At 41.0% G+C, this 26,093-nt stretch overlaps 1 protein-coding gene and 1 long non-coding RNA gene across 2 annotated transcripts; both read right to left on the reverse strand.

The window, feature by feature from the left end:
* Positions 1 to 10,147: 10,147 nt before the first annotated feature.
* On the reverse strand, positions 10,148 to 15,071 carry LOC125414841 (fatty acid-binding protein, intestinal). Its single transcript, XM_048456977.3, has 4 exons — positions 14,912 to 15,071; positions 13,456 to 13,628; positions 10,849 to 10,956; positions 10,148 to 10,432 (listed from the first exon to the last, which is right to left on the reverse strand). The coding sequence occupies exons 1-4, from the start codon at positions 14,976 to 14,978 to the stop codon at positions 10,382 to 10,384; spliced, it is 399 nt and encodes a 132-aa protein (XP_048312934.3). The 5' UTR covers positions 14,979 to 15,071; the 3' UTR covers positions 10,148 to 10,381.
* A 780-nt stretch (positions 15,072 to 15,851) lies between these two features.
* Positions 15,852 to 23,062, reverse strand: LOC146891213 (uncharacterized). The gene is made up of 3 exons (XR_014997798.2): positions 22,913 to 23,062; positions 22,154 to 22,325; positions 15,852 to 15,937 (listed from the first exon to the last, which is right to left on the reverse strand). It is a non-coding gene; the product is annotated as an uncharacterized LOC146891213 (long non-coding RNA).
* Between the last annotated feature and the right edge of the window lie 3,031 nt (positions 23,063 to 26,093).

Consider the following 26,093-nt stretch of genomic DNA (forward strand, 5'->3'; position numbering starts at 1 on the left):
ATTCATAGTGTGATGTGGAAGTTTAAAGTTCAAGAGATTGCGTGCCATGCCCCTTTACTTTCTCATTGTATGGTTTCTTTGCATCTAAATCTGTGATTGAACTGAAATAAAATTTGATAATCATACCTAGTCAGTCTCCAATTGCACATGTGGGCATTTATATCTCAAGAACTAAGAACTATGGTGGCACAACCTTTAATCCCAGTCCCTGGGAGGCAGAAGTTGGTGGATCTCTGAGTTCGAGCCTACCCTGGTTTACAGAGGGAGTTCCAGGACAGCTAGGGCTATACAGAGAAATGCTGTCTTGTAAGACCAAGGTGGGGGTGGGGGAAGAATTAGGGTCAGGGGTGGTAACACACACCTTTAATCCCAGCCCTGGGGAGGCAGAGACAGGCAGATCTTTATGAGTTCTAGCCTGGTCCACATAGGGAGTTCCACTCCAGCCAAAAACCAAACAACAGAAATGAAATAGACACACACACACACACACAAAAAATCCTAGATAATATTCTATTTACAAGTTCAAAGTGCACACTCTATAGCAGTATTATAATTTGTAACATACATCAAACAACTGGGACATGAGACTTAACAGCCCAAACTTTTCCCAGTAGCAGTTGCCTTAGGAGACTATGTGAAATGCAATTGAAAATTTAAAGTTTGAGTTGATTATTGGAACTAAAAGTGTGTTTTCATTTTTTTCTTTGTTCCTAAGATTACTTGCGAGGAAGTTAACCTAAAATTGAATCTATTATATTTGCCCAAACACCACCATTATCATGTTCTGGAACAGTGTCATTACCCTGAGAAGGAGCTGAGCACAAGTTAAGCATCGGGTTTTCATTTCCCCATTCTAAGACCATTAAGTTCTCATTCATTTTCTACATCTAAGGATGTTTCACACAAATAGAATTATGTAACAGGTGGCCGTCTTTAGGTTTGAATCTTTTCACTAGATGTGTTTTAAGTGTTTGCAGATAAGTTCTTTATTCTTTTTAACATTTTATTCTTGATTACCATGAGTAAATTTTACAAATTAAGGAATCCAGCATGGCATTTCAATACATGCATAATCAAATTCAGTTTTCTTCCTTTCCTCCTCCCATGCCAACCTCCAGTAAAATACTAAGCTCAATGTTTATTAGTTAAAATTATGTTTTCCAGTATGCCCTTTTGTGTTGTACTTAGGGTTAGCAGACTTTTTTTATATAAATATCTCTTGTATTTTAAATGTAATTGGTCCCAAAAATTTCATACTGGGGAGTGACACTATTAGGAGGTGTGGCTTAGTTAGAGTGTATATGACCTTGTGGGAGGAAGTGTGTCACTGTGAGGGTAGGGTTTGAGGTTTACTATGCTCAGGATAATGCCAAGTGTCTCAGTCAGTTTCCTGAGGCCTGCATATTGAGATGTAGCCAGTACCACTTCTGCCCGCATGCTTCCATGCTCCCCACCATGATGATAATGGACTGAACCTCTGAAACTGCAAGTCAGCTACCCAAATTAAATGTTTTCTTTATTAGAGTTGCCACAGTCATGGTGTCTCTTCACAACAATAAAAATCTCTAAGTCAGAAGTTGGTATCGGGGACTTGGGTGTTACTGTGCTAGGCCAGACAATGTATTTGTTTGAAGGAATATGGACCTTCGGGCTGAAGATGAGAAAGGCAGTTGAACACTTGAAGAGCGATTTGATGGGCCATAGTAGTAGGAGCATGGAAGACAGTGGTGCTAAACGTGATTTGATGAACTGTGGGGGACTTGCTCAAGAGGTTGCAGAGGTGAGTACATGTACGCTTCCTAGAAATATTTCCTGTGATAGTTTGATGAAGAAAATGGTTGTCTTCTGCCCTTGTCCGAAGAGTTTTGGATGAATTCTGGGGACAGAAGAAATCTCAAAACAGCCTAGTATAGACTCCATCGATTGGTTACTAGGGTTTATACTTGTAAAGATTTATAAAGAAAAGGAGCAAGTTGAGCATGGAAAATTACAAGATCTAAATTTTTTTTAGATCTTAAGATTTTGAGGAGAAAAGGAGACCAGAAAGAAAAATGGAGCTAAGTCTTGTGTTCAAGGAGATAAACAGATTAAGAAATGGAATACAGGGAGTGGTGACCTCATGGCATGATCCCACCCAGCTAACTTTACAACTTGTGAAAAGGAATTAAAGAAAACCTTAGGTCCAGATATGGCGGTGCATACCTTTAATGCCTACACTGGAAAGGCTGGAAGATCTCTGAGTTAGAGGCCAGCCTGGTCTACAGATCCAGTTTCAGGACAGACAAATGTAGGCAGTGAAGGACAGAAACACAGTGAAGATGTAATTGAATAAAAGGGTTATGTTTGAACCACAGTAAGCAGCAGAACTTGGCAGCTTTGGCAACATGGTTCTGGCTTTAAGTTAAGAATAGAAGAAGCAGGTTATGGAACTTGCCTCTGTGACTAAAGAAAGCTGCTGAGGCCAGGCATATGTCAGGCATGTCTGTGAACAAAGGCCTAGTAGAGAGGCCATTGTGTGAAGCTATGATGTTGAAGCCTGAATTGCTTTGGAGACTCCAAAATGTGAGAGATGCCAGAGTCGTGGGATACCTGCCAAGGAGAGCTGCTAACAGAGAGTAGAACCAGCCCAAGAGAAAGAAGGGTGTTGCAGTCAACGAAGTTGAACAGAGTTGGAGATTTAAAGGGTGTTTTGACAAGGAGATGCAGAGTTTAGAGTTTTCCCAGCTGGGTTTTGGTCTCGCTTTGGCTCAATATTTTCTCAGTATGTTCCCTCTCCTATGTTTTAGAACGGTAGTGAATATCCTGTCTCGTTATATGTTGGAACTATGTGATCTATTTTTTTATTATGATTTTATATGGGATTACAATTAAGACATTGCATGAATCTCAGAAAGGACTTTGAACTTTGGACTTATAAACATTGTTGAGACTATTCGACTATGGGGACTTAGTCCAACTTGAAGGTGGACTAAATGCAGCTTGCATTTTGATATTGTTACAAGCTCATGGTGGACAGGGAGTGGAATGAGGCAGTTTGAATGTAATCAGCCCCCATAATCTCATAGGGAGTGAAACTCTTAGGAGGTGTGACTTGGTTGAAGTTTGTCCTTGTTGGAGGAAGCATGACACTGTGGGGGCAGGGATTGAGGTTTCCTGTGCTCAGGATACTGCAGAGTGTCTCATTCTACTTACTATGGCCTGCATGTCAAGATGTAGCCAGTACCACACTTACCTTCACACCTCAGGTTCTTCAACATGGTTATAATGGACTGAACCTTTGAGACTGTAAGTGAATGACCCCAATTACATGTTTTCTTTATGAGAGTTGCTGTGGTCATGGAGTCTCTTCACAGCAATAAAAACCCCAACTAAGACAATATCCCCAATTTCAGGGACACCTTCCAACACCGTGAGAGTCACAAGATTTCTTTTCGTCTTGAAGATTGATAGACAACTAAGCAAAGTCTCAGGAGGTAGAAATCTCTCTGGATCATCACAAATCTCTCAGGATCAGGGTTTACTGTTTGCCATGTGGAGAGAGAACAAAAGCCAGATATTTAAACAAGATGGTTTTTCTCACTTTCTGTTCCAAAGTAAATAGATGTCATAAACCATATGATTTCTGAGTCAGAAGCCATAGCCCAGTATGGCGGGGGTGGCGGGGGGACAAGCATGAGAGACCAGCCAGCAGTCTACACCTGTCCCCCCTTTTTTGCTGCTGTCTCCAGGTTATAGGAGACCTGTGCTGGAAGAGGAAACACTTGGAGCAGGAAACAGGAAGCCTTGTTGTTAACAGGTCTTAAGATGTTAATGACTGACAAGAGACTATTACTATGAATGAATGTGTTCAGAGAACCTCTCATTAACTCAAGGACAGCAGAGAAGCTGTATGTCCTGCTAAGGATTCTAACCGCACCAGAGAAGAGGATTCCAACAACTCCTCACACTGCGCTGGACAACAGAATCACAGTTGAGAATTTTGATTGTTGTCCATTGGGCACCAGGTTTTGTGAAGCTGTGCTGCATTTGTTCTTGTTTAATGAGCACATTAGAAAGAAAACTGCCTTCTACTAGATTCTTGCTTTCACTTTGAAAGAAGAAAATGTCAGAACACAAGCAAGGATGGGGAAGATTCTAATAATGGAAAGTTCTTCTCATTCATAGCCTCAGATGCAACAAAAACAGCTGTGTCACCTTTGTGTTCTCAAAGATGATGAAACCTTATCATCTCCGAGACATCACAAACCTAGCATACTTTTAATGTGGAAGGAAATTTAAAAGTTCACGATGGTTCTACAAGACGTGTCTAATCTGAGGACCATGTGCTTGTGCCAGGATAGTTACGAATGCCTCCCACTTTATGATTGTAAACTTACTTAAAATATTATGGGATTGTTTTTTACAATCTTTTTGGAAAGTGGACAGCTGAGTTTCCATCATGGACTCTATAAATAACATCATGTAGTCACTGTTGCAATGTCAGATTATAGGCTAAAGCCTGCAAGACTACAACTCAGGCAATACACATACAGAGATTCACGGATTTAGAAACCTATGTGTGGATGGTGGTGGCTGCTGAAGGAGGGAGAGTCACTGTCCTTTGGGGACTTGATAGTAGCTTAACATACTTTAATATGTAGACCTACATCCATGGGAACCCTAGTTAGGCTTTCCATTGCCATGAAGAGATAGCATGACCACAGCAACACTTATAAACGAAAATATTTAATTGGGGCTGGCTTACAGTTCAGAGGTTTAGTCCATTGTAGTCATGACATTAAGCATGGCAGCGCGTAGACAGAAACGATGCTGGAGAAGGAACTGAGAGTTCTACATCTTGATTCATAGGTCTGTATTCTACACTGACTAAGCATATAATCACCTCCCCCCCTTCACCCACACACACAGTGACACACTTCCTCCAACCAGGCTATACCTACTCCAACAAGGACCACACTTCCTAATAGTGCAGGTCCTAGGGTCCAAGCATTCAAACACATGAGTGTATAGGGACATACCTATTCAAAACAAAACAACAGGTATATGGGTATCAGTTATTAGAATAATAACAACAACACAGACATGAAGTTGGGAGGGTGATGGAATGGGGGCCATTAAGTGAGTTGGATGGAGACAATAATAGAATGTTATGGGTAAATTGTATAAAAGTTTGAAAATTTCAAACAATAAATCAAAATGTTTTGAAGAAGCCACAGGACAGAGAGATTGCTTGGTGGATAGGAGCACATGCTGTAGCTGGGGGTGATGACATATGACGTTAATCTCAGTACTCGGGAGGCAGAGGCAGTTGGATCTCTGTGACTTGAGGACACTCGGTATACAGCTAGTTCCAGGCCAGTGAGGGCTGTATCAGTGATACTGTGTCTCAATCTGTGTCATGAGGCTGTGTCTCAACAAAGAAACAAACAAGGAAACCAAGCGAATGATAAGAAAAAGAGCACACACTGCTCTTTACAGAGGACTCGGTTTGATTCCTAGCACCCAAGTAGGTTGAGTGTCAACTACTGGAACTCCACTTCTGGGTCACCTGATGCCTTCTTCTAGAGTCTGTGAGCACCTTTCTCATGCATGCACAAACCCTCAAACACACTCATATACACACATAATTAAAACCATAATAAGTCTTATTTTAACGCTTATAGGTAGTAGATCCAATCTTTATTACAACAGTAAGGCCAGTCTCTAGCCAATGAACTAGAAATATGATGTATTTAAAAAGAAGCATGTGTTCTTAAAAAGAAACAAGGTTTACTACTGCAATCATAACACCCACTACCATGCATGCATGATTTCCTATTATTCAACATGCCTGAACCTCAGTTTCATCACATATAATGAAGTACAGTCGTACTGTTTATTTAGGTTATTTTTTTTAAAGCATTTTGTAAAAGCACCAACCTGAAGAACTGTCAGGCATCAGGTACTCAACAAACCATAGGTCCTCATTGTCTCAGAAAGGAAGCTGCCGTGTTTCCTGCTGTGTTGGGAATGAACTAAATCTCTGAACTGGAAGTCAGCCCAGTTAAATATTTTCCTTTATAAGAGTTTCCGTGGTCATGGTATCTCTTCACAGCAACAGAAACTTTAACAAAGGCACCTATGGATGTAGGTCTACCTAGAGGATGATGGGTAACCTACTGTCAAGTCCCCAAAGGACAGTGACTTTTCCTCCCTCCCCAGCCACTGCCACCCTTAGGCTTCTGAATCCACGGATCTCTGTAAGTGTGGGAAACCAACGCCAATACCTCTGTCCTCTTTACTTTTTCACGAAGAAAATTCATATTCATATTTTAGGTGCTTATTAGATAGTTATTTTGGAATACTGTGGCTGGCACAGGTTACTCCTTGGGCCTGGTGTGCCTTGGATTTGCTGGGCAAGGACAAAGTGTTGTCTGGTCATGAATATTTCCACGCTGATCTCAAGGCCGCTGAAGTAGCTCATAGCTCAAGGATGAGGCCTGAACGGCAGATGCTGGAGTGGTTTCTTACCATTGCTCTCCTAATCGTGTTTCCACACTAGGACTCCCTGCTTTGTCTGTGGCCACCTTAAACTACTGAGAGGAGCAAAATACCCGGATGTAAGAGAACATTGCTTGACTTCACACATGCTGCTAACAGATGGGCATGTTAAACTTATCAGCTTGGAAAACCCATCTTCTCTTTTTAGTGTAGCACCACCAAATGTTTAAGTGTTCTCTTAATTTTATAGCATTATACTTCTCCAGTTCCCTCTCCATACAGCTAGTCAACTCCTACCACTTACTAGATCTAGAAAAAAAAAGAAAAAGAATTACATAAGACCTGTGGGCAGGACAACTTTTACCTCCAAGACTTTTCCTGTTGGTAATACTGAGTCAGCTTAGCGTGGACCTAGCCCGTTCGTTTCCTGTTCTTACAAAACTCTAAGACTTAGTATCTTCGGGTTTGGGGAAGTGAAGGATGCGGCTGCAGATGCTGTGGATACTATGGATTCAGCTGCCTTCCCTTGGCTCTGCAGTCCTCATCCCCCTGAGAGAGGGGTCTAGAAGAAGGGGTCATTAGCAAAAGCTGGTGCTGATGCATGCCTGTGTCTCCAAAGGAAAGCAGAAACCACATTCTCCAGCAATGGTTTATATCAACTGCTTTTACAGCCAGTCTCCAGGCCTCACTGTGTAATTCCAGGGTGTTCCAGGGTGTATTGTGTACTCCAAGGTCTGACTGCCCTTCTGAGCCTGCTCTGGACTACCAAGGGTTCAGAGTCTGATATCCCTCCTTCATCTGGGTATAAAGGTCACAGTATAGCCCAAAAGACTAGGAGGAGATTCATGATAAGGAGCGAATATTTTATCACGGTATCTAGAGATGTCAGCAACAAGGGAAAGGGGATGTCCTGAGCTTATCTCAGAACACTAACCTTCAGACACTCACAGAAATCCCCTTTCCCCGCTTAAATGATGGGAAAGAACATTTCTGGGTTATTTTGTTGACTATGTCATAAATATTAAAAGAGCACAGTGAGGTATAGTATTTAACCTCAGAATATATGAATTCTGCTTTTTATCCCAATTGTTCAGCTTTTTCACATCAAAGACCAACAGATACGTGAAAATGAGACTGAAGATAAATGCTGGGGACGGTGCCCGAGTCTGCTGTCCCGGGGGACAGTGGGTGCTGCTTATGTCTGGAAACTATGGATCAGCCACAACATCTGGGGTAAACCACCCCTTTGGTTTAGCTCATCTCCATGGGAGGTCAACCTTTGAGACAGTTGGCCAATCAGAGGTTGTAATTTGCTCCCACTCTCTCCACCCTTGGTCAGAATTTGCCCCTTAAATAATGTCTCTGCTGAGGGGATTGATTGAAATCAATTGTGTGAAAGATGAACTTAAACAAAACAAAAAATAAATAAAAAGGTGAAAAGTTATGCTCTGGAGCGCACAGGACAAGCACTTATCTGGGCTGGAGCGTGGAGCTGTGCTCATCCATTCTTTCTGCTCAAATAATTTGATAAAGGGAAAAAGCGCTGTGTCACATGTCTGCCCTTTGACATCCTTGCTCAAACTCTATTGTCACATTATCTAGAAGTGAAAGGAAGGAATGGCACCAGTCACTGCGCCTATACACAGAGAAGTGTTTCAGTTAGCTCAGAAAGAGGTCTGTTCTTTAACTCTCATGGAATTGGCATGGTTTCGCACATGTGCGTGTACTTGCATGTGTGTGTACTTGCATGTGTGTGTGCGTGTGTGTGTGAGAGAGAGAGAGAGACAGAGAGACAGAGAGACAGAGACAAAGACAGAGAGAGAGAGAGAGAGAGAGAGAGAGAGAGAGAGAGAGAGAGGGAGAGAGAGGGGGGGAGAGAAAGAGAGAGAGAATTTTTAGAAAGGAGACTTAAGGATATGATCTTGCGATTGGGCTGAGACTCAGGAGCACTCAGGCCTCTCTTCTGATTTCTACTAATCTTCAGCTTCTCACAGTCCTAAGCCCTGACTACCAGATTGCAAGTTCATACTCTATCTTTGTTCTTGGCAATCTGGATTATACGGCAGGGGGATTTCTGTAACTTTGTATTCTAGAAGAGGTGTACTGAGACACCCTCTGGAACAGTCCATCACCATGACTTCCGATTAGCCCCATGCTTCCTGTACTTAAGAACAGGGATAGGACTAGGTAAGCAGTTTGCAGGGTCAGTACAAATACCAAAGGAACTGAGATCCCAGATGGCTCAGGGGTAAATCGCTTGCTACACAAATGAGGGGGCCTGCATTATGATCCCTAGCACCCATATAAAACCTGGGCATAGTAGTGTACCACTGTGCCCCAATGTTGGGAGGGCAGTAGATACAGGAGGGTCCCCAGAGTTTTCTGGCCTGCCAGTCACTGACAGATGAGCTCCAGGTTCGGTTAGAGATTTTGTTCCCTAAAATACGGTGAAGAGGAATAGAGAAAGATATTCAATGTCAACTTCTGGCCTCCATACATACCCAGGCACACATGTGTACAAGCACTCCGAAACATGAGTACATAAAAACATAACCATGTATACACACACATAAAAACAAAGGAAAAATGAAAACTACAAGGGCTTCTTGTTATTGAGATTAGGACGACAGTAACATCAAGACATTAAAATAAACATAGGGTCTTCCTGAGCCAGAACGGGTTGTGAACCCATGAAGGCAGCTATGTTTAACAACATACATGATAGTTCTCTCTCCCCACTCCATGCTCTCTAACACCCCAGCACTCTCTCCCTGCGGCATATTCCCAGATGGTTGCTTAAAAAAGGGACAGTTTGCAGGGTGGTGGTGGCACACAACTTTAATCTCAGCACTCACTCACTCAGGAGGCAGAGGCAGGCAGAGCTCTGTGAGTTCAAGGCCAGCTGGTCTACAACTAGTTACAGGACAGCTAGGACTGTTACACAGAAACCCTGTACCAAAAAACTGGGAAAATAGGGAAGAAAGGAAGGAAGGAAGGAAGGAAGGAAGGAAGGAAGGAAGGAAGGAAGGAAGAAAAGAAGGAAGGAAAGAAGGAAGGAAAGGTAGAGGAGAGTTACTAACTGTTGTTTGGAGATATACATACACACACATACACACACATATGTATATATATACGTATATGTGTATATATACATATATATACACATACATTCACATTCGTATACATATGTGTGTGTGTGTGAACGGAGTTTAGAAACCTAGTCCAAGCATCTCATTTTAAAGATGCCTGAACTAGTTCCCAAAGCAGTGAAGTGGCTTTCTCAGGTTCACAGTAGTTAGCCTAAGACCAGGCCGGAACTAAGAGTTCTCGTTGTCCAGGGTAAGGCTTGGTCATACACAGGCCCAGGGAGAGAGAAGTGAAAAGATTTTTCATCTACTCAAAGGAGAGTTGTCAATCTACATTTTGGTCCATTTTCTGTAGAATAAAAGGACACACGATTATATTATATATTTTTTTGCAGACCAGCTCCATAGGAGGGACCACTCAAGGTGTTTTGTGTATGACCACTCAAAGTGTTTTGTGTATGACACATCAATTTAAAAATGTTCAGAAAAAATAAAATTCAGCACACACACAATTAAAACATTTAAAAAACAGTCACCAATGTATATACCACATAACTTTTTTTAATTTAAGGAAACACTACTTCAAAGCAATGAGAAAACAATATTTATTTTCCTTTTAAATACCACTTCAGATATATCTTTAGGAACATAAAGCAAACGAAGTTCTAACTGGCTGTTACATTTTAGGCATTGACAAGACTGGAAATTTGCCAATGTTCATGAAAGGATGACTCTGTCTCTCATTGACACGATGGAGAGAGAAGTCTGACCACGGTTCAGCTCTTCAGTGCTGCTCTGGGCTCCAGGAAGCTTGCTCATTCCTTCTTAAAGAACCGCTTGGCCTCGACTCCTTCATATGTGTAGGTCTGAAAGATGTTTACAAACATAGAATGTTTTAATTAAGGTATGTGTTAAGTTACTTAAGAATTTGTTAATCCAAAATTATGAAAAATAATAACGTTAGAGGCTATTCTGTATTTTCTTATATTTGTTAGAAGCATTTTAGGAAGATATAGGATAGACCATTAAAATTACATTTTGCTTTGTAGACATTCGTCTTTTTTGTTAAAGTAGAAATTAATGTACTTATATGTAAACTCTCCCCAATAAACAAATGCCTCATATCTATCCATCTATCTATCTATCTCACATACATTTATATATATTTACAAGAGAAGAGTAGCAATTTGCTTATTAAATGTACAGCTCAGCGTTGACAAAATTCTTGTTCATAGTCATTTTTGTCTTTGGAATGTAGCTATAAATCTTTCTTACAACTTACCTGGATTAACTCATCACCAGAAACTTCTCGGACAGCAATCAGCTCCTTCCCATTGTCTACTCGTGTGAATTTTCCAATAAGTTTATTTCCCTCAAGGTTCCAGGTCCCCTGCATCACAATAATAAGGCAGCATTTATTATTATTATTATTATTATTATTATTATTATTACTACCGTCTTACATGTCTTTAACACGATTTCCAGTTTTACAGACCCACATTCTCACTCAGTGGCCCTATGGACGCTATGGAATAATACATTACCTCCATTTTACATCTGCAGAGACTGTGAAATGACAGAGCAGCTCCTCCCAAGTCAGAAAGAGGACTGGCCCCGAGCTGGGGGAGCCAAGGCTGCACCGGGAACTGTTAAGCACAATTCTGCTGACAATTGCTATGTGCTGAGTTTTAGTGCAGATGAGAAGGGATTATCATTAATGATAAAATATTCAACAACTACACTGTCATTGCAGGGCTGAGGGCTCAGCTGGTGAGAGCAGTTGTAACCCAATCATGAGGAGCTGAATTCAAATCTCCAGAGTCCATGTACAAAGCCAGGTGTGCTCACACACGCCTATGGCACCAGCGCTGCAGAGGGCAGAGACAGGAGGATCATGGGGGCTTCATGGCCATCAGCCTGCCTCCAGGTTCAGTGAGATACCCTGTTTCCAGGGAATAAGATGCACAGTAGTGGGTCAGGGCACTTGATGTCCTCCTATGGCCTCTCCCTCTGCAGTGGGCATGTGCAACCGCTGCACACACGTCACTACAAGTACACTTAGCTAGAAAAAACTCTGAGGCTAAAAATATTCTTTGAAAAATTAGTTGAAAAGCCCAAGTCCCTAAAATTTTTTATCCTGTCCATTGAAAGGGACATTCTTAATGACCTATAATGTATTAGATTTTACATTTGGCTACTCCTTCATTCATTATTTTTTGTCTTTTCTTAATTAAGAATTTTTTTAAATACAATCTTTTCTCATTTTACAGAGCTATTCCCATTCTCACTCCCTCCCCTCCTCCTGCTTTTCTCTCACCTTCCTCTCCCCCCACCCACCCACATTCACTCCCCAGAAAGGGTAAGGCTTCCCATAGGGAGTCAACAAAGTTTGACACTTCACTTACAGGCATAACTAAGGCCCTCCCCCTAAATCTAGGCTGAGCTTTTTGGAGGTATCCCTCCAAAAAGAATGCGCACCTAGATGCCAGTTCAAGCACTTGGGATAAATCCTGGTTCCACTGCCAGTGGCCCCACAAACTGCCCCAGCCACACAACAGCCACCTATATTCAGAGGGCCTGATTTGGTCCTAGGCAGGTTTCCCTGTTATTGGTCAGTGAGCCCTCCTAGCTCAGGGCAGCTCTTTCTGTGGCTGTCACCATCAAGGTCTTGACTCCTTTGTTCTCATTCATTAATTTTTTTTTAATCATTGCTTTTTTTGAGATGGGATCTCATGCAGTCCAGGCTGGCCTCAACCTTGCTCTGTATCTGAGTTAAAGCTTGACTGTATGATCCTCTGACTCCAGTTCCCAAGTCCTGGGATTGCAGGTGTGTGTGACCATGCCCAGCTTTGATATAGTGCTGTAAACACAACCCAGAATTCGGTGCCTGTCATAGGCTCCTGGTTCAACTACACTCCTGGCTTCTAAGTTTATTGTCCAAGGACATTTATAAACAGCTATTGTGTTTGAGTATTTTAAACACTAACAGCTTGTGGTCTCCCAGCAAGAAGAGTTGAAAAAAACAGAACTTTACATTCCCTTGTGTGGTGGTTTGAAAGAAAATGACTCCCATAAGGAGCAGCACTGTTAGGAGGTGTGACTTTGTTGGAGCAGGTGTGGCCTTGTTGGAGGGAGTGTGTCACTGTTGGAGTGGGCTTTGAGGTCTTATGTGCTCAAGCCATGCCAAGCGACAGTTCACTTCCTGTTGCCTGCAGACCAAGGTGTATTAACTCTCCGCTCCTTCTCCAGCTCCATGTCTGCCTGCATACCACCATGTACCACCATGATGATGGTGGACTGGACCTCTGAACTTATAAGCAGCCCAATTAAATGTTTTATTTTATTAAATTGCTGTGGGGCTGGAGAGAAGGCACACAGATAAAGAACACTGGCTACTACTCTTCCAGAGGTCCTGAGTTCCATTCCCAGCAACCACATGGTGGCTTACAGCCATCTGTAATGAGATCTGACACCCTCTGTGGTATGCAGGAATACATACAGACAGAACACTATACATAATAAATGAAGTAAATCCTTAGAAGTGCAAAAAATTAAAATTGCTGTGGCCATGGTGTCTCTTCAGAGTAGCATAAACCCTAAATGAGACACCCTGGGAGTATCGCTATACTCAATCTATCTAAGTGGATTATTATAAAGATTGCTGTTCAGTAGAGCTATTTCACAGATGTGCATCACAGTGAAATACTACATTTAAACATTTACCAATGTGTGCCATATCAAATATGAACAGACTTTGTTGACCTCTTCAATAAATGAATGAATTTGCATTAGCTGAACCACTACATGAGATAAACCTCTTTGTATTGGTTTAAAAAAAATCAGGAATGCATTGTTTATAAAAAAAGAAAAGAAAAGAAAAAAGTCTTACACTGAGTTCTGTTCCATCTGCTAGAGTATAGGTAAAGTTGACACCAAGTTCAAACACAATTTCGAGATTGCGGAAGTTGCTTGACTCTTTGACTGTGAATTTGTTTCCTTCTTGTGTGATGATCAGTTTCAAGCCGTCGTGAGCCGCAAGCTTCCTTTTCACCATATTAACGCCTGTGAAAGGAGAGAGATTGGAGGGAACAAGAAATAATTGTGTTCACAGAGAGTGTTTGCCTTTTTAAGTTTGTCTTGTTTGCTCATCTTTGTTTTGTGGGTGGAGGAGAAAGAGCAAACAGTGTTGTGTGTGCACAGCCACACTGAGATGCTTAGAGAGAAAGCGGAAGCTCTGGCAGATCCAGAGAAAGGGTTCGAGCAGCTTTTCCAAACTCAGAAAGGGCAAATGAAGCAACAAACTGCAGCACCTTAGCCCTGGGTGATGTTAACAAGACGAACCAACTTTGTGCTTCAGTGTCCAGTCAAGTTTCCTCAAGGTCAAATGGAGAACTGAATAATTATTAAATAATATATATCCATATATTAAAGTAACACCGGTTCATATCTGGATGTTTACTAATTTTCAACACTACTTTCAAAATTGAATTTATTTTGTTGTTGTTGTTGTTGTTGTTGTTTGAAACTGGGTCTTTGGAACCCGTGCAGGTTCCAAATTGCCTGCATAGCCTAGGCCAGCCTTTAACTTAAGATCTTCCCATTTCATTCTCGAAGAGTTAAAATCACAGGCATATAGTGCCGTGTTTTGCTTGCCTCATAATTTTTCTGATTTTTGTGGCATTTCTGATTGATCCAAAACCAGAAAAATTAGAGATTTTTTATGATTAAATTCATTATAAAACAAATGCACAAATTTCATAAACATAAATTCAAAATCCTTAAAGTATAAGACATTTATGTGGGTTTTATTTTGGGAAATGACACATATTTTTTTGCTTAATTTTGTAGTGTAGGTTTGCCAGAATATTAGTAGACATTTATAACATTTGTAATAATCAAATTACACCTCCACAAAGAATACACAGCTTTTTGTGTTTATTTCTAAAGTTAGATAGCATAAAGAAGAGAATTACATAGAATTTATTCAAGATTAGTTGTGATAAAATTATTTTCTTACTTTATTAAAAGTTTTTTGTTCTTTTACTGCCTATGAATCAGTGTTATTTTAAACTCTGGAAATTATCATAACTCACTAGAATTTTCTTTCTTCAAATGAACACAAGCACATCAGTTCTCAGTTGCATAGGTGCAACAAGCAAGGGAAGAAAACTCAAGGGCTCTAACACTTGCCCTAGGGAGACAAGATGTCCTTCCTAAAGCAGGAAGCATGGATGTGGATTTCCCGACTCTGCACCATCGCACCTGGAGCCCAGCATCACCAGGCGTTCTCTACCACACAGACAGGAGAAAGCAAACACTGAGCTGCCCAGGTAGACAGTCCTTACCCATTTTCTCCATGAACGCTTCATAGTTGTCATTCTGGTATACTTTCCAACTGCCGTCAAATGCCATGGTCTCGGCTGTGTGTGCCTCTGGGAAAGCAGAGATTGGATCCTGTCATCCACAAGAGAGAATTTATCCTACTTCTTATCTTCGAAGCAATTCACACTGTGATGTGGAAGTTTAAAGTTCAAGAGATTGCCTAACTACGTAACACGCCGGCTTCTCTTTCCATGCTTTCTTCGCGTCTACATCTGAGACTCTTTTAGAAAAAGTTGATTGCTCAGTTCTCCGCCTTGAACCTTGTAAATGACATCATGTCGTCTTGGTGCAGTGTCAGATTACAGGCCTGTAGGTTAAAGTCTACAAAACAGCTTCTCAGGCAGGCCACTACTTACAGGGATTCGTGGATTTAGAAGCCTCTAGATGTTGGTGGCTATTGATGGAGGAAGCAACACTGTCATTTGAGGACTTGGCTAGTAGGTTACCAACCCTCCAATAGGTAGACCTACATTCATGGGTGTATGGGCAACAGTTATAACAACCAAGGAGGACATGAAGTTGGGAGGGTGATGGGATGGGGACCATTAAGGAAGCTAGAGGGAGATGATGGTAGAATATTATGATTAAATAGTACGAAAGTATGAAAGTTTCAAAAAATAATTTAAGATAATTTAAAGAAACTACAGGTTGGAGAGATTGCTCAGTAGACTGTGAGCACATGCTGTAGCTGGGTGTGATGGCATATGACATATGGCTTTAATCTCAGTACTCAGGCAAAGACAGATAGATCTCTATAGTTTGAGGGCAGCCTGAACTACAGGGAGTTCCCAGACAGCTAGTGAACAATACTGTGTTTCAAGCAAACAAACAATGGAAGGAGAAACATCAAAAAACCTACAAACAAAAAGCCACCAAGTGCTCTTATAGAGGACTCACTTTGATTCCTAGCACCCACGTAGGCTGACTCTCAACTGCATGTAACTCCAGTCCTGGGGCAATGGATGTCTTCCTCCAGATTCTGTCAGCACCTTGTTCATGCACACACAAACCGTCACACAGACACAAAAGTGCATATAATTAAAAATACAGTATTTTTTTTAAGCTTAGCGGTAATAGATCCAATCTTTATTACAAAAGTAAGACCAATCTCTGGCCAATGGAGTAGAAATATGATATATTAAACAAGAAGCATGTGTTTTAGAAACAAACAAGCAAGTATTAACACTGCAATCATAACAACCGCTACCATGCATGGCGTCAGATTAGTGAACCTGCCTGAACCTCAGTTTCCTCACATATAAAGAAAGACAGTAGTACTTTATATAGAGAGCATTTTTTTACTGATTTTTATTGAGCTTTCCATTTTTATCTGCTCCCCTCCCTGCCTCTCCCCTCCCTCCTTCAAACCTCCCTCAAGGTCCCCATGCTCCCAATTTACTCAGGGGATCTTGCCTTTTTCTACTTTCTACTTTCCATGTAGATTAGATCTATGGAAGTCTCTCTTAGTGTCCTCACTGCTGTCTAAATTCTCTGGGACTGTGGCTTGTAGACTGCTTTTCTTTGCTTTATGTTTAAAAACTACCTATGAGTGAGTACATGTGATAATTGTCTTTCTATGTCTGGGTTACATCATTCAAAATAATGTTTTCTAGCTCCATTCATTTTTCTGCAGAATTCAAGATGTCATTATTTTTTTCTGCTGTGTAGTACTTCATTGTGTAAATGTACCACATTTTCCTTATCCATTCTTTGATTGAGGGTCATTTAGGTTGTTTTCAGGTTCTGGCTGTGACAAACAAAGCTGCTATGAACATGGCTGAGCACATGTTATTGTGGCACAATTGAGCATTCTTTGGATATTTATGCAAAATTGGTATTACTGGGTCTTGAGGAAGGTTGTTTCTTAATTTTCTGAGAAATTGCCACACTAACATCCAAAGGGTCTGTACCAGCTTGCATTCCCACCAGCAATGCAGAAGTGTTCCCTTTTCCCCAAAACCTCTCCAGCATAAGTTGTCATCAGTGTTTTTGATCTTGGCCATTCTTACAGGTATAAGATGGAATCTCGGAGTTGTTTTGATTTGCATTTCTCTGATGACTAAAGATCTTGAACACTTCCTTAAGAGTCTTTCAGCCATTTTAGATTTCTCTGTTGAGAGTTCTCTGTTTAGGTCTGTACTCATTTTTTTTTATTGGATTATGTGTTCTTTTGGTGACCAATTTCTTTAGTTCTTTGTATATTTGGAGATCAGACCTCTGTCTGATGTGGGGTTAGTGAAGATCTTTTCCTATTCTGTAAGCTGTAGTTTTGTCTTGTTGACCATGTCCTTTGCTTTACAGAAGCTTTTCAGTTTCAAGAGGTCCCATTTATTAATTGTTTCTCTCAGTGTCTGTGCTTTTGGGGTTATATTTAGGAAAATAGTCTCTTGTGACAATGTATTCAAGTGTATTTCCCACTTTCTCTCCTATAAAGTTCAGTGTGGCTGGCTTTATGTTGAGGTCTTTGAGCTATTTAGACTTAAGTTTTGTGCATGGTGATAGATATGGGTCTATTTTCATTCTTGTACATGTTGATATCCAGTTATGCCAGCACCACTTGTTAAATATGCTTTCTTTTTCCATTTGATTTTTTTTTTTGCTTTGTTAAAAATCAGGTGTTTGAAGATGTGTGGATTGATATCCAGGTCTTCTATTTGGTTCCACTGATCCTCCTGTCTGTTCTTATGCCAATACCAGGATGTTTTCAGTAATGTGGTTCTGTAGTAGAGTTTGAAGTCAGGGATTATGATGCCTCCAGAAGTTCTTTTATTATACAAAATTGGTTTGACTTTCTTAGGTTGTTTGCTTTTCCATATGAAGTTGAGTACCATTCTTTAGAGGTCTTTGGAGAATTTTGCTGGTATTTTGATGGGCATTACATTGAATCTGTAGATTGCTTTTGGTAAGATTGTCATTTTTACTATGTTGATTCTGCCTACCCGGGAGGATGGGAGATCTTTCCACTTTCTGGTGTCTTCTTCAATTTCTTTCTTCAAAGATTTAAAGTTCTTGTCATACAAGTCTTCCACTTGTTTGGTTAGAGTTACTCTGAGATATTTTATGCTATTTGTGGCTATGTGTGAAGGGTTTTGATTCTCTGATTTCTTCCCCAGCCCTTTTATCATCTGTGTACATGAGAGCTACTGATTTTTTTTTAGTTAATCTTGTATCCTGCTATATTACTGCAAGTGTTTATGAGTTGTAGAAGCTCCTTGGTAGAATTTTGTGGATCGCTTATGTAAACTATCATATCATCAGCAAGCAGTGAGAGTCTGATTTCTTCTTTTCCAACTTGTATCACCTTGATCTCTTTTTGATGTCTTATTGCTGTAGCTAGGACCTCAAGAACTATATTGAATAGATATGGAGAGAGTGGACAACCTTGTCTTGTTCCTGATATCAGTGGGATCGCTGGGAGTTTCTCTCCATTTAGTTTGATGTTGGCTTGCTATATATTGCCTTTATTATGTTTAAGTATGTTCCTTGTATCCCTGCTCTTTCCAAGACCTTTATCATGAAAGGATGTTGTATTTTGTCAAAAGTTTTTTCAGCATCTAGTAAGATGATCATGTGGTTTTTATTTTTCAGTTTGTTTATATGGTGGATTACGTTGACAGATTTTTGTATGTTGAACCATCCCTGCATCTCTGGAATGAAGCCAACTTGACCATGGTGGATGATGATTCTGATGTGTCCTTGGATTTGATATGCCAGTATTTTATTTAGTATTTTTGCATCAATGTTCATGAGTGAGATTGGTCTGTAATTCTCTTTCTTAGTAATATATTTCTGTGGTTTGGGTATCAGGGTAATTGTAGCCTCATAAAAAAAAAGTTTGGCAATGTTCCTTCTGTTTCTATTGTGTGGAATAATTTGAGGAGTATTGGTATTAGTTCTTCTTTGAAAGTCTTGTAGAATTCTGAGCTGAAACCATCTGGTCCTGGGCTTTTTGTGGTTGAGAGACTTTTGATGACTGTTTCTACTTCTTCAGCAGTTATAGGTCTGTTTAATTTGTTTATCTGGTCTAGATTTAATTTTGTAAGTGATATTTATCCAGAAAGTTGTCCATTTTCTTTAAGTTTTCCAATTTTGTGGAGTACAGGTTTTTGAAATATGACCTGATGATTCTCTGTATTTCCTCCATGTCTGTTGTTATGTCCCCCTTTTCATTTCTGATTTTGTTAATTTGGATATTTTCTCTCTGCTTTTTGGTTAGTTTGGATAAAGATTTGTCTATTTTGATGATTTTCTCAAAGAACCAACTCTTTGTCTCATTGAATCTTTGTATTGTTTTCTTTGTTTCTATTTTGTTGATTTCAGCTCTCAGTTTGATTATTTTTTGACTTCTAGTTCTCTTAGGTGAGTTTGCTTCTTTGTGTTCTAAAGTTTTTAAATGTTCTGTTAATTCACTTGTGTGGGATTTTTCCAGCTTCTTTATGTAGGCGTTTAGTGCTATGAACTTTCCTCTTAACACTGCTTTCATTGTGTTCCATAAATTTGGGTATGTTGTGTGATCATTTTCATTGAGTCTTTAATTTCTCCCTTTATTTCTTCCTTGACCCATTGATGATTCAGGTGAGCATTGTTTAATTTTGATGTGTTTGTGGGTTTGCTGGAATTAGTATTACTGTTGACTTCTAGTTTTATACCATGATGATCTGATAAGGTACATTGGGTTATTTCAATTTTTTTTGTATTTGTTGAGGTTTGTTTTGTTACTGAGTATGTGGTTAATTTTTGAGAAGTTTCCATGAAGTGCCGAAAAGAAGGTTCTTTTCTGCTTGGATGGAATATTCTATAGATGTCTGTTAAGTCCATTTGTGTCATAACATCTGTTAGTTCTCTTATTTCTCTGTTCATTTTTTGTCTGACTGACCCGTCCAGTGGTGAGAGGGGAATGTTGAAGTCTCCCACTCTTAGTGTTTGGGGTTTAATGTGTGATTTAAGCTTGAAAAGTGTTTCTTTTACATATGAGGGTGCCCTTGTATTTGGGGCATAGATGTTCAGTATTAAAATTTCCTCTTGATAGATTTTTTCCTGTGACTAATATGAAATGACCTTCTTTGTCGCTTTTGACTGATTTTAGCTTGAAGTCTATTTTGTTAGATATTAGGATAGCTACATCCATTTGTTTCTTCGGTCCACTTGATTGGTATATTTTTTTTCTCAAACCTTTACTCTGAGATGATGTCTGTCTTTGAGGTTGAGATGTGTTTCTTGTATGCAGAAGAAGGATGGATTTTGTTTTCGTATCTAATCTGTTAGCCTGTGCCTTTTTATAGGTGAGTTGAGATGTTTACATTAAGGGATATTAATGACCAGTGATTGCTATCTCTTGTTAATTTAGTTTTTATTGTTGGTGATGTTAATTTGTGTGTTTTCCCTTCTTTGGAATTTGCTGCTATGAGACCATCAATTGTCTGTGGGTTTTTTGCTGTAGCCAACTTTCTTGGGTTGGAGTTTTTCTTTTAGTATTTTGTATAGGGCTGGGTTTGTGGCTAGGTATTGGTGAAATCTAGATTTGTCATGGAATATCTTGTTTTTTCCTTCTATGGTGAGTGACAGTATTGCTGGGTATAGTAGTCTGGGCTGGTATCCGTGCTCTTTTAATGTGTGCATAACGCTTGACCAGGACCTTCTGGCTTTCATTGTCTCCAATGATAAGTCAAGTGTAATTCAGATAGATCTACCTTTATATGTTACTTGGCTGTTTTCCTTTGCAGCTCTTAATCTTCTTTCTTTATGTTTAGTGCTTTGATTATTATGTGGCGAGAAGACTTTTTATTTGAATCCAGTATTTTTGGTGTTCTGCAAGCTTCTTGTATCTTCATAGGCATATCTTTCCTTAGGTTGGGAAAGTTTTCTTCCATGATTTTGTTAAATATGTTGTCTATGCTTTTGAGTTGAACTTTTTATCCTTCTTCTATACCTATTATTCTTAGATTTGGCCTTTTCATGGTGTCCCATATTTCCTGGATATTTTGGGTTAAGATCTTGTTAGATTTAATGTTTTCTTTAACTAATGAGTCTATTTCCTCTATTGTATCTTCAGCACTTGAGATTCTCTCTTCCATCTCTTGTATTCTGCTGTTCATGCTTGCATTTGTGGTTCCTGATTGTTTTCTCATAATGCCTGTTTCTATAATCCCCGGTTTGTGTTTTCTTTATTGCCTCTTATTTCAGTTTTCAAGTCCTAAATAGTTTCTTTCATATATTTGATTTCTTTTTCTTTAAGTGATTTGTTGATATCTTTCAATTTTTGTTTGTCTTTTCTTCCATTTCTTTAAGGGAATTTCTCATTTCCTCTTTTAGAGTTTCAAACATTCTCCTGAAGTAATTTTTTAGGTCAATTTCTTCTGTTTCATTCATATTTGGTTGTGCAGGTCTTGCTGTTGTAAGGTTTTACTGGTGTTGTGTCGGTCTTTGCAGTGTTGCATGTGTTCTTTCTTATCTTTTCTACTCATCTTTTCTTCTAATAGGTATGGTTGGGGCTCTCTGAGAGTCTGTTGAATAATCTTCTAGATGCCAGTAAATCCAAAGCTCAGATGGCTGTTCTTTGTGGTACAGTCACTAGTTACCCTGTTGGTCACTCCATGTTCCTGGAGATAGTTCAGTGCTCCTGTGCTTTGCTCTGCTCCCTTGGAGTTTGCTGTCTCAGGCCTACTTTGGCCTAGGTTTCAGGCTTTGCCATGTTTCTGTAAATCCTGGTCTGGAACCCCTCCTGCAGAAGTTCCTGGGTTAGAGTTGGTCCAGAAAATGTTTTTGGCTCCAGTCTACTGCCTCGGAGTTCCCAGACTCAGGTGCACCGGGATTCTCAGAGGACCTGCTTACTCCCTCAGAGGTCCCAGACTCATGCTAGAACCCGCAGAGGATCCAGGTTCCTGCCTATTCCCTTTGATGTCCCAGACCAGTGCCAGGACTCACAGAGGTCCTGGCTCAGGCCTACTCCCTCTTAGGACCCAGACTCACGCCTGGCCCTGCCAAGATCTCTGGTTCCTACCTATTCCCTCAGATGTCCCAGGTTCACTCATGCCTAGACCAGCAGAAGTCCTGGCTCAAGCCTAGTACCTGGGAGGTCCTAGACTCATCCCTAGAGCCACCAGGGTTCTGGCTTAGGTCTTCTCCCTTGAAGGTCCCAGATTTACATCCGGACCCTCAGCATCCTCTGGCTCTGGCTCACTCACTCAGTGCTTACTCCCCTGTACCTGTTCCAGTGGAGATCGCTGACTCTGGATCTGGTTGCTGGCTCAATCTTGATCCACCAGTGTCCTGGGATTGGGTTGGCTTCTCGGCCTGGATTTGCTCCTGGCTTCTGCTCAAATTGGAGCTTGTTTCCTCAGGCCCTCTCTGTGGTAGATAGCTTCTTCAGAGCCAACCCTGTGAAATTTGTTGCCCAAGGTTGAGTTTCTTGCCTCAGGGCAAATGTGACCTAGGTTACCAGCTTTGACCTGTTTCTATAAATCCTGGTCTGGATTTTCTTCTGCAGAAGTCCCTGGGTTGGAGTTGGACCCGGAAAGGTTTCTGACTCTGGTCTACTGCCTCGGAGGTCCCAGGCTCAGGTGCACCCAGGATCACAGAGGACCTGCTTACTCCCTCAGAGGTCCCAGACTCATGCTCAGACCTGCAGAGGTTCTAGGTTCCTGCCTATTCCCTTTGATGTTCCAGACCAATTCCTGGACCCACAGAGGTCCAGGCTCAGGCCTACTCCCTCTGAGGACCCAGACTCATGCCTGGCCCCTCTGATATCTCTAGTTCCTGCCTATTCCCTCGGAGGTCCCCAGTTCACTCATGCCCAGAATGGCAGAGGTCCTGGCTCAATCCTAGTTCCTGAGAGGTCCTAGACTCACGTCCAGACTCACCGGGGTCCTGGCTTAGGTCTACTCCCTTGAAAGTCCCAGATTTACATCCGGACCCTCAGTAGTCTCTGGCTCTGGCACACTTGCTCAGTGGTTACTCCCCTGTACCTGTTCCAGTGGAGATCACAGACTCTGGATCTGGTTGCTGGCTCAATCCTGAACCTCCAGTGTCCCAGGACTGTGTTGTCTTCCAAGACTGGATTTACTTCTGGCTTCTACTCCCAGTGGAGCTTGTTCGCTCTCTGTCCTAGGTAGCTGGTTCAGTCTCACTCTGGTTCCTTCCGGTGGAGATCACTGTCTCTATGAGTCAGGTTGCTGGCTCAATTATGATCTGCCAGTGTCCCCTAGAGAGCATTTTTGAAGCACTGTGCAAAAGCACCAACCTGAAGAAATGGTAGACATCAGGTACTTAATAAACCTTAGTTTCTGTTTTATTGTCTGAGAAAGGAAGCTTCACACCAATACCAGTGCAGTAGAGCACCTCAGGTCTAGATCCACTTTACTATTTTGTGAAGATGATGCATATTTTTGGTGTTTATTAGAAAGTGATTTTGATATTCAGTGTCTGGTACAAGTGATTCCTTGGACTACATGTGCCTTGGATGTGCCAGATAAGGACAAAGCATTGTCTGGTTATGAATGTTTCCACGCTGATCTCAAGGCCGCTGAAGTAGCTCATAGCTCAAGGAAGAGATCTGGAAGGAAGACACTAGAATGGTTTCTTACCATTGCTCACTGAATCGTGTTTCCACACGAGGACTCTCTGTTTTGTCTGTGGCCACCTTAAACTACTGAGAGGAGCAAAATACCCGGATGTAAGAGAACACTGCTTGGAGTCACACACGCTGCTGACAGATGGGCATATTAAACTTATCAGCTTGGAAAACCCATTTTCTCTGTATTGTAGCATCACCAAATGTTTAAGTGCCTCTTAATTTTACAACATTATACTTCTCCAGTTCCCTTCCATACAGCTAGTCAGCTCCTACCACTTACTAGATCTAGAAAAAAAAAAGAATTACATATACCTGTGGGCAGGACAACCTTTACCTCAAAGACTTTTCCTGTTGGTAATACTGAGTCAACTTAACGTGGACCTAGCCCATTTGTTTCCTGTTCTTACAAAACTCCAAGACTTAGTATCTTTGGGTTTGGGGAAGTGAAGGATGCGGCTGCAGATGCTGTGGATACTATGGATTCAGCTGCCTTCCCTTGGCTCTGCAGTCCTCGTCCCCCTGAGAGAGGGGTCTGGAAGAAGGGGTCATTAGCAAAAGCTGGTGCTGATGCATGCCTGTGTCTCCAAAGGAAGGCAGAAACCACATTCTCCAGCAATGGTTTATATTAACTGCTTTTACAGCCAGTCTCCAGGCCTCACTGTGTAATTCCAGGGTGTTCCAGGGTGTATGGTGTACTCCAAGGTCTGACTGCCCTACTGAACCTGCTCTGGACTACCAAGGGTTCAGAGTCTGATATCCCTCCTTCATCTGGGTATAAAGGTCACAGTATAGCCCAAAAGACTAAGAGTAGATTCATGATAAGGAGCGAATATTTTATCATGATATCTAGAGATGTCAGCAACAAGGGAAAGGGGATGTCCTGAGCTTATCTCAGAACACTAACCTTCAGACACTCACAGAAATCCCTTTTCCCCGCTTAAATGATGGGAAAGAACATTTCTGGGTTATGTTGTTGTATATATCATAAAAATTAAAAGAGCATTGAAGGGCATGGTATTTAACCTCTGCTTTTTATCCCAAGTTGTTCGGTTTTTACATATCAAAGACTAGCAGATACATGGAAAAGGATTGGATTGACATAAAAGTTTTAAGATTACTCTGCATCCCTAGCAACAAATGGGGAATGGGAGCATTGTAAAACTGGCCAACAAACTTTACCAAATTCTGTGTTCATGCTGTTCATGACCTGTAAAGACTTGCTTGAGTTTGTTTCAGAGTTTGAATTGATTGGTTGGCTTTCTTTCAAAGAGTGTAGGTTTGGCAGCGTGCAGAGGATGTCTAAATACAACAGAAAGTTTGCTTCCCTGGTTCTTAATAACAAGAACGATGTTGAAGGATTCATTACATTTGTCATTCAAAACTTGCCAATCCTTTTTTTTTCTCTTTTCCTGAAATAGAGTTTTGCTTCGTAGCTCAATCAGGCCTTGGACTTTACATCCCCTTGCTTCCATCTCCCAAGCATGGAATTCCAGATACATTCACCAAGTTGCATGCCTATGCCTGAGGAAGCATGACTTCTGTATGATGTGAGTATATATATGTTCACATATATATTTATACACATAAAAACCTCTTCCTTTGCTCCCATTCAACTTGGCTCTAATATCTTCCAGCCTATCTCAGCATTGCTATCTGCCATCTTGTCTAATCTATCTTAGCTATTGATCGTATAGCCAAGTTACTCAGAGTTATCAGCTATCTACCCCTATCTCCTTTTATCTGCCTCCTATTACCAAAAACCCTGGGGTGCCACCATCTTGAGTGACCTCAAAGTCCATATGGATAAGCCACATCTCCCTGGCCTTACATTTCCTTAACTCCTGGCTATCATGGTTTATCTTGTCATTATAAACCCAATGCTGTGTGCTGAGATGTGCCATCCCTCTGGAACACCCTCCAGAGCACAGTGCTGTAGCCATGACTTTTGTCCTCTCGGCTCCTTTGCTTTCCCCACAGCAGCAGCTCTGGGTCTTTCAAGGGAGATTCTGTGTTGTTTTCTATTAAAGGTATTCCCACTTTCTTTATTGCTATTTATCTTCTATCAAAGGTAGCTAGTCCAGACAGGCTTCATATTTCCTTAGCCTTCTCTTCCTCTCTGTAAACAACTGAGGCAGACTGTGAAGTCAAGCTCTTACCGATGGAAGGAAACTGAGTCTCTATCTAGATCCGAGACAAAAGATGGCAGTCATCTTGACCCTGTGTGTTTGCTGGCCAGGTTTGAGCTCTGGCCCAGCCTTTTTACCAATAGAATTGCCCTGGTAAGCCACTTTCACTTGGTTTAATTTGTGCATATGTTCCTTCCTGTGACTCAAGATTATTCCTTGTTCTTAGCAGTCTGAAGAGAAAGTCAGTCTGCGGTTGTCCCTCAAGCTGGAGTCCCTCTTGGTTTTATCTGCACTCTCTATCCTAATCAGTATCTTCTTGCCAAGGAAAACAAAACCAAACAAACTCCCCCGTGCCTTTTTCAGATGATGGGGTGCTGCTATTACACATTCCTATTTCCTAGTCCCACCCTCATCATCTGCCTGCTTGGTTTTCTGCATTTATAACAA

This window comes from Myodes glareolus, chromosome 17 (assembly GCF_982192425.1).
Source record: "Myodes glareolus chromosome 17, mMyoGla1.1, whole genome shotgun sequence".
Lineage (NCBI taxonomy): Eukaryota > Metazoa > Chordata > Mammalia > Rodentia > Cricetidae > Myodes > Myodes glareolus.

What these genes read in the sequence shown, in the direction of transcription:
- LOC125414841 (XM_048456977.3), bottom strand. Translation starts at nt 14,978, where the DNA reads ATGGCATTTGACGGCAGTTGGAAAGTATACCAGAATGACAACTATGAA. An exon ending in AGCGTTCATGGAGAAAATGG is followed by an intron (nt 13,629 to 14,911) that starts GTAAGGACTGTC and finishes CTCCTTTCACAG; the next exon opens with GCGTTAATATGGTGAAAAGG. An exon ending in CAGATGGAACAGAACTCAGT is followed by an intron (nt 10,957 to 13,455) that starts GTAAGACTTTTT and finishes ATTGTGATGCAG; the next exon opens with GGGACCTGGAACCTTGAGGG.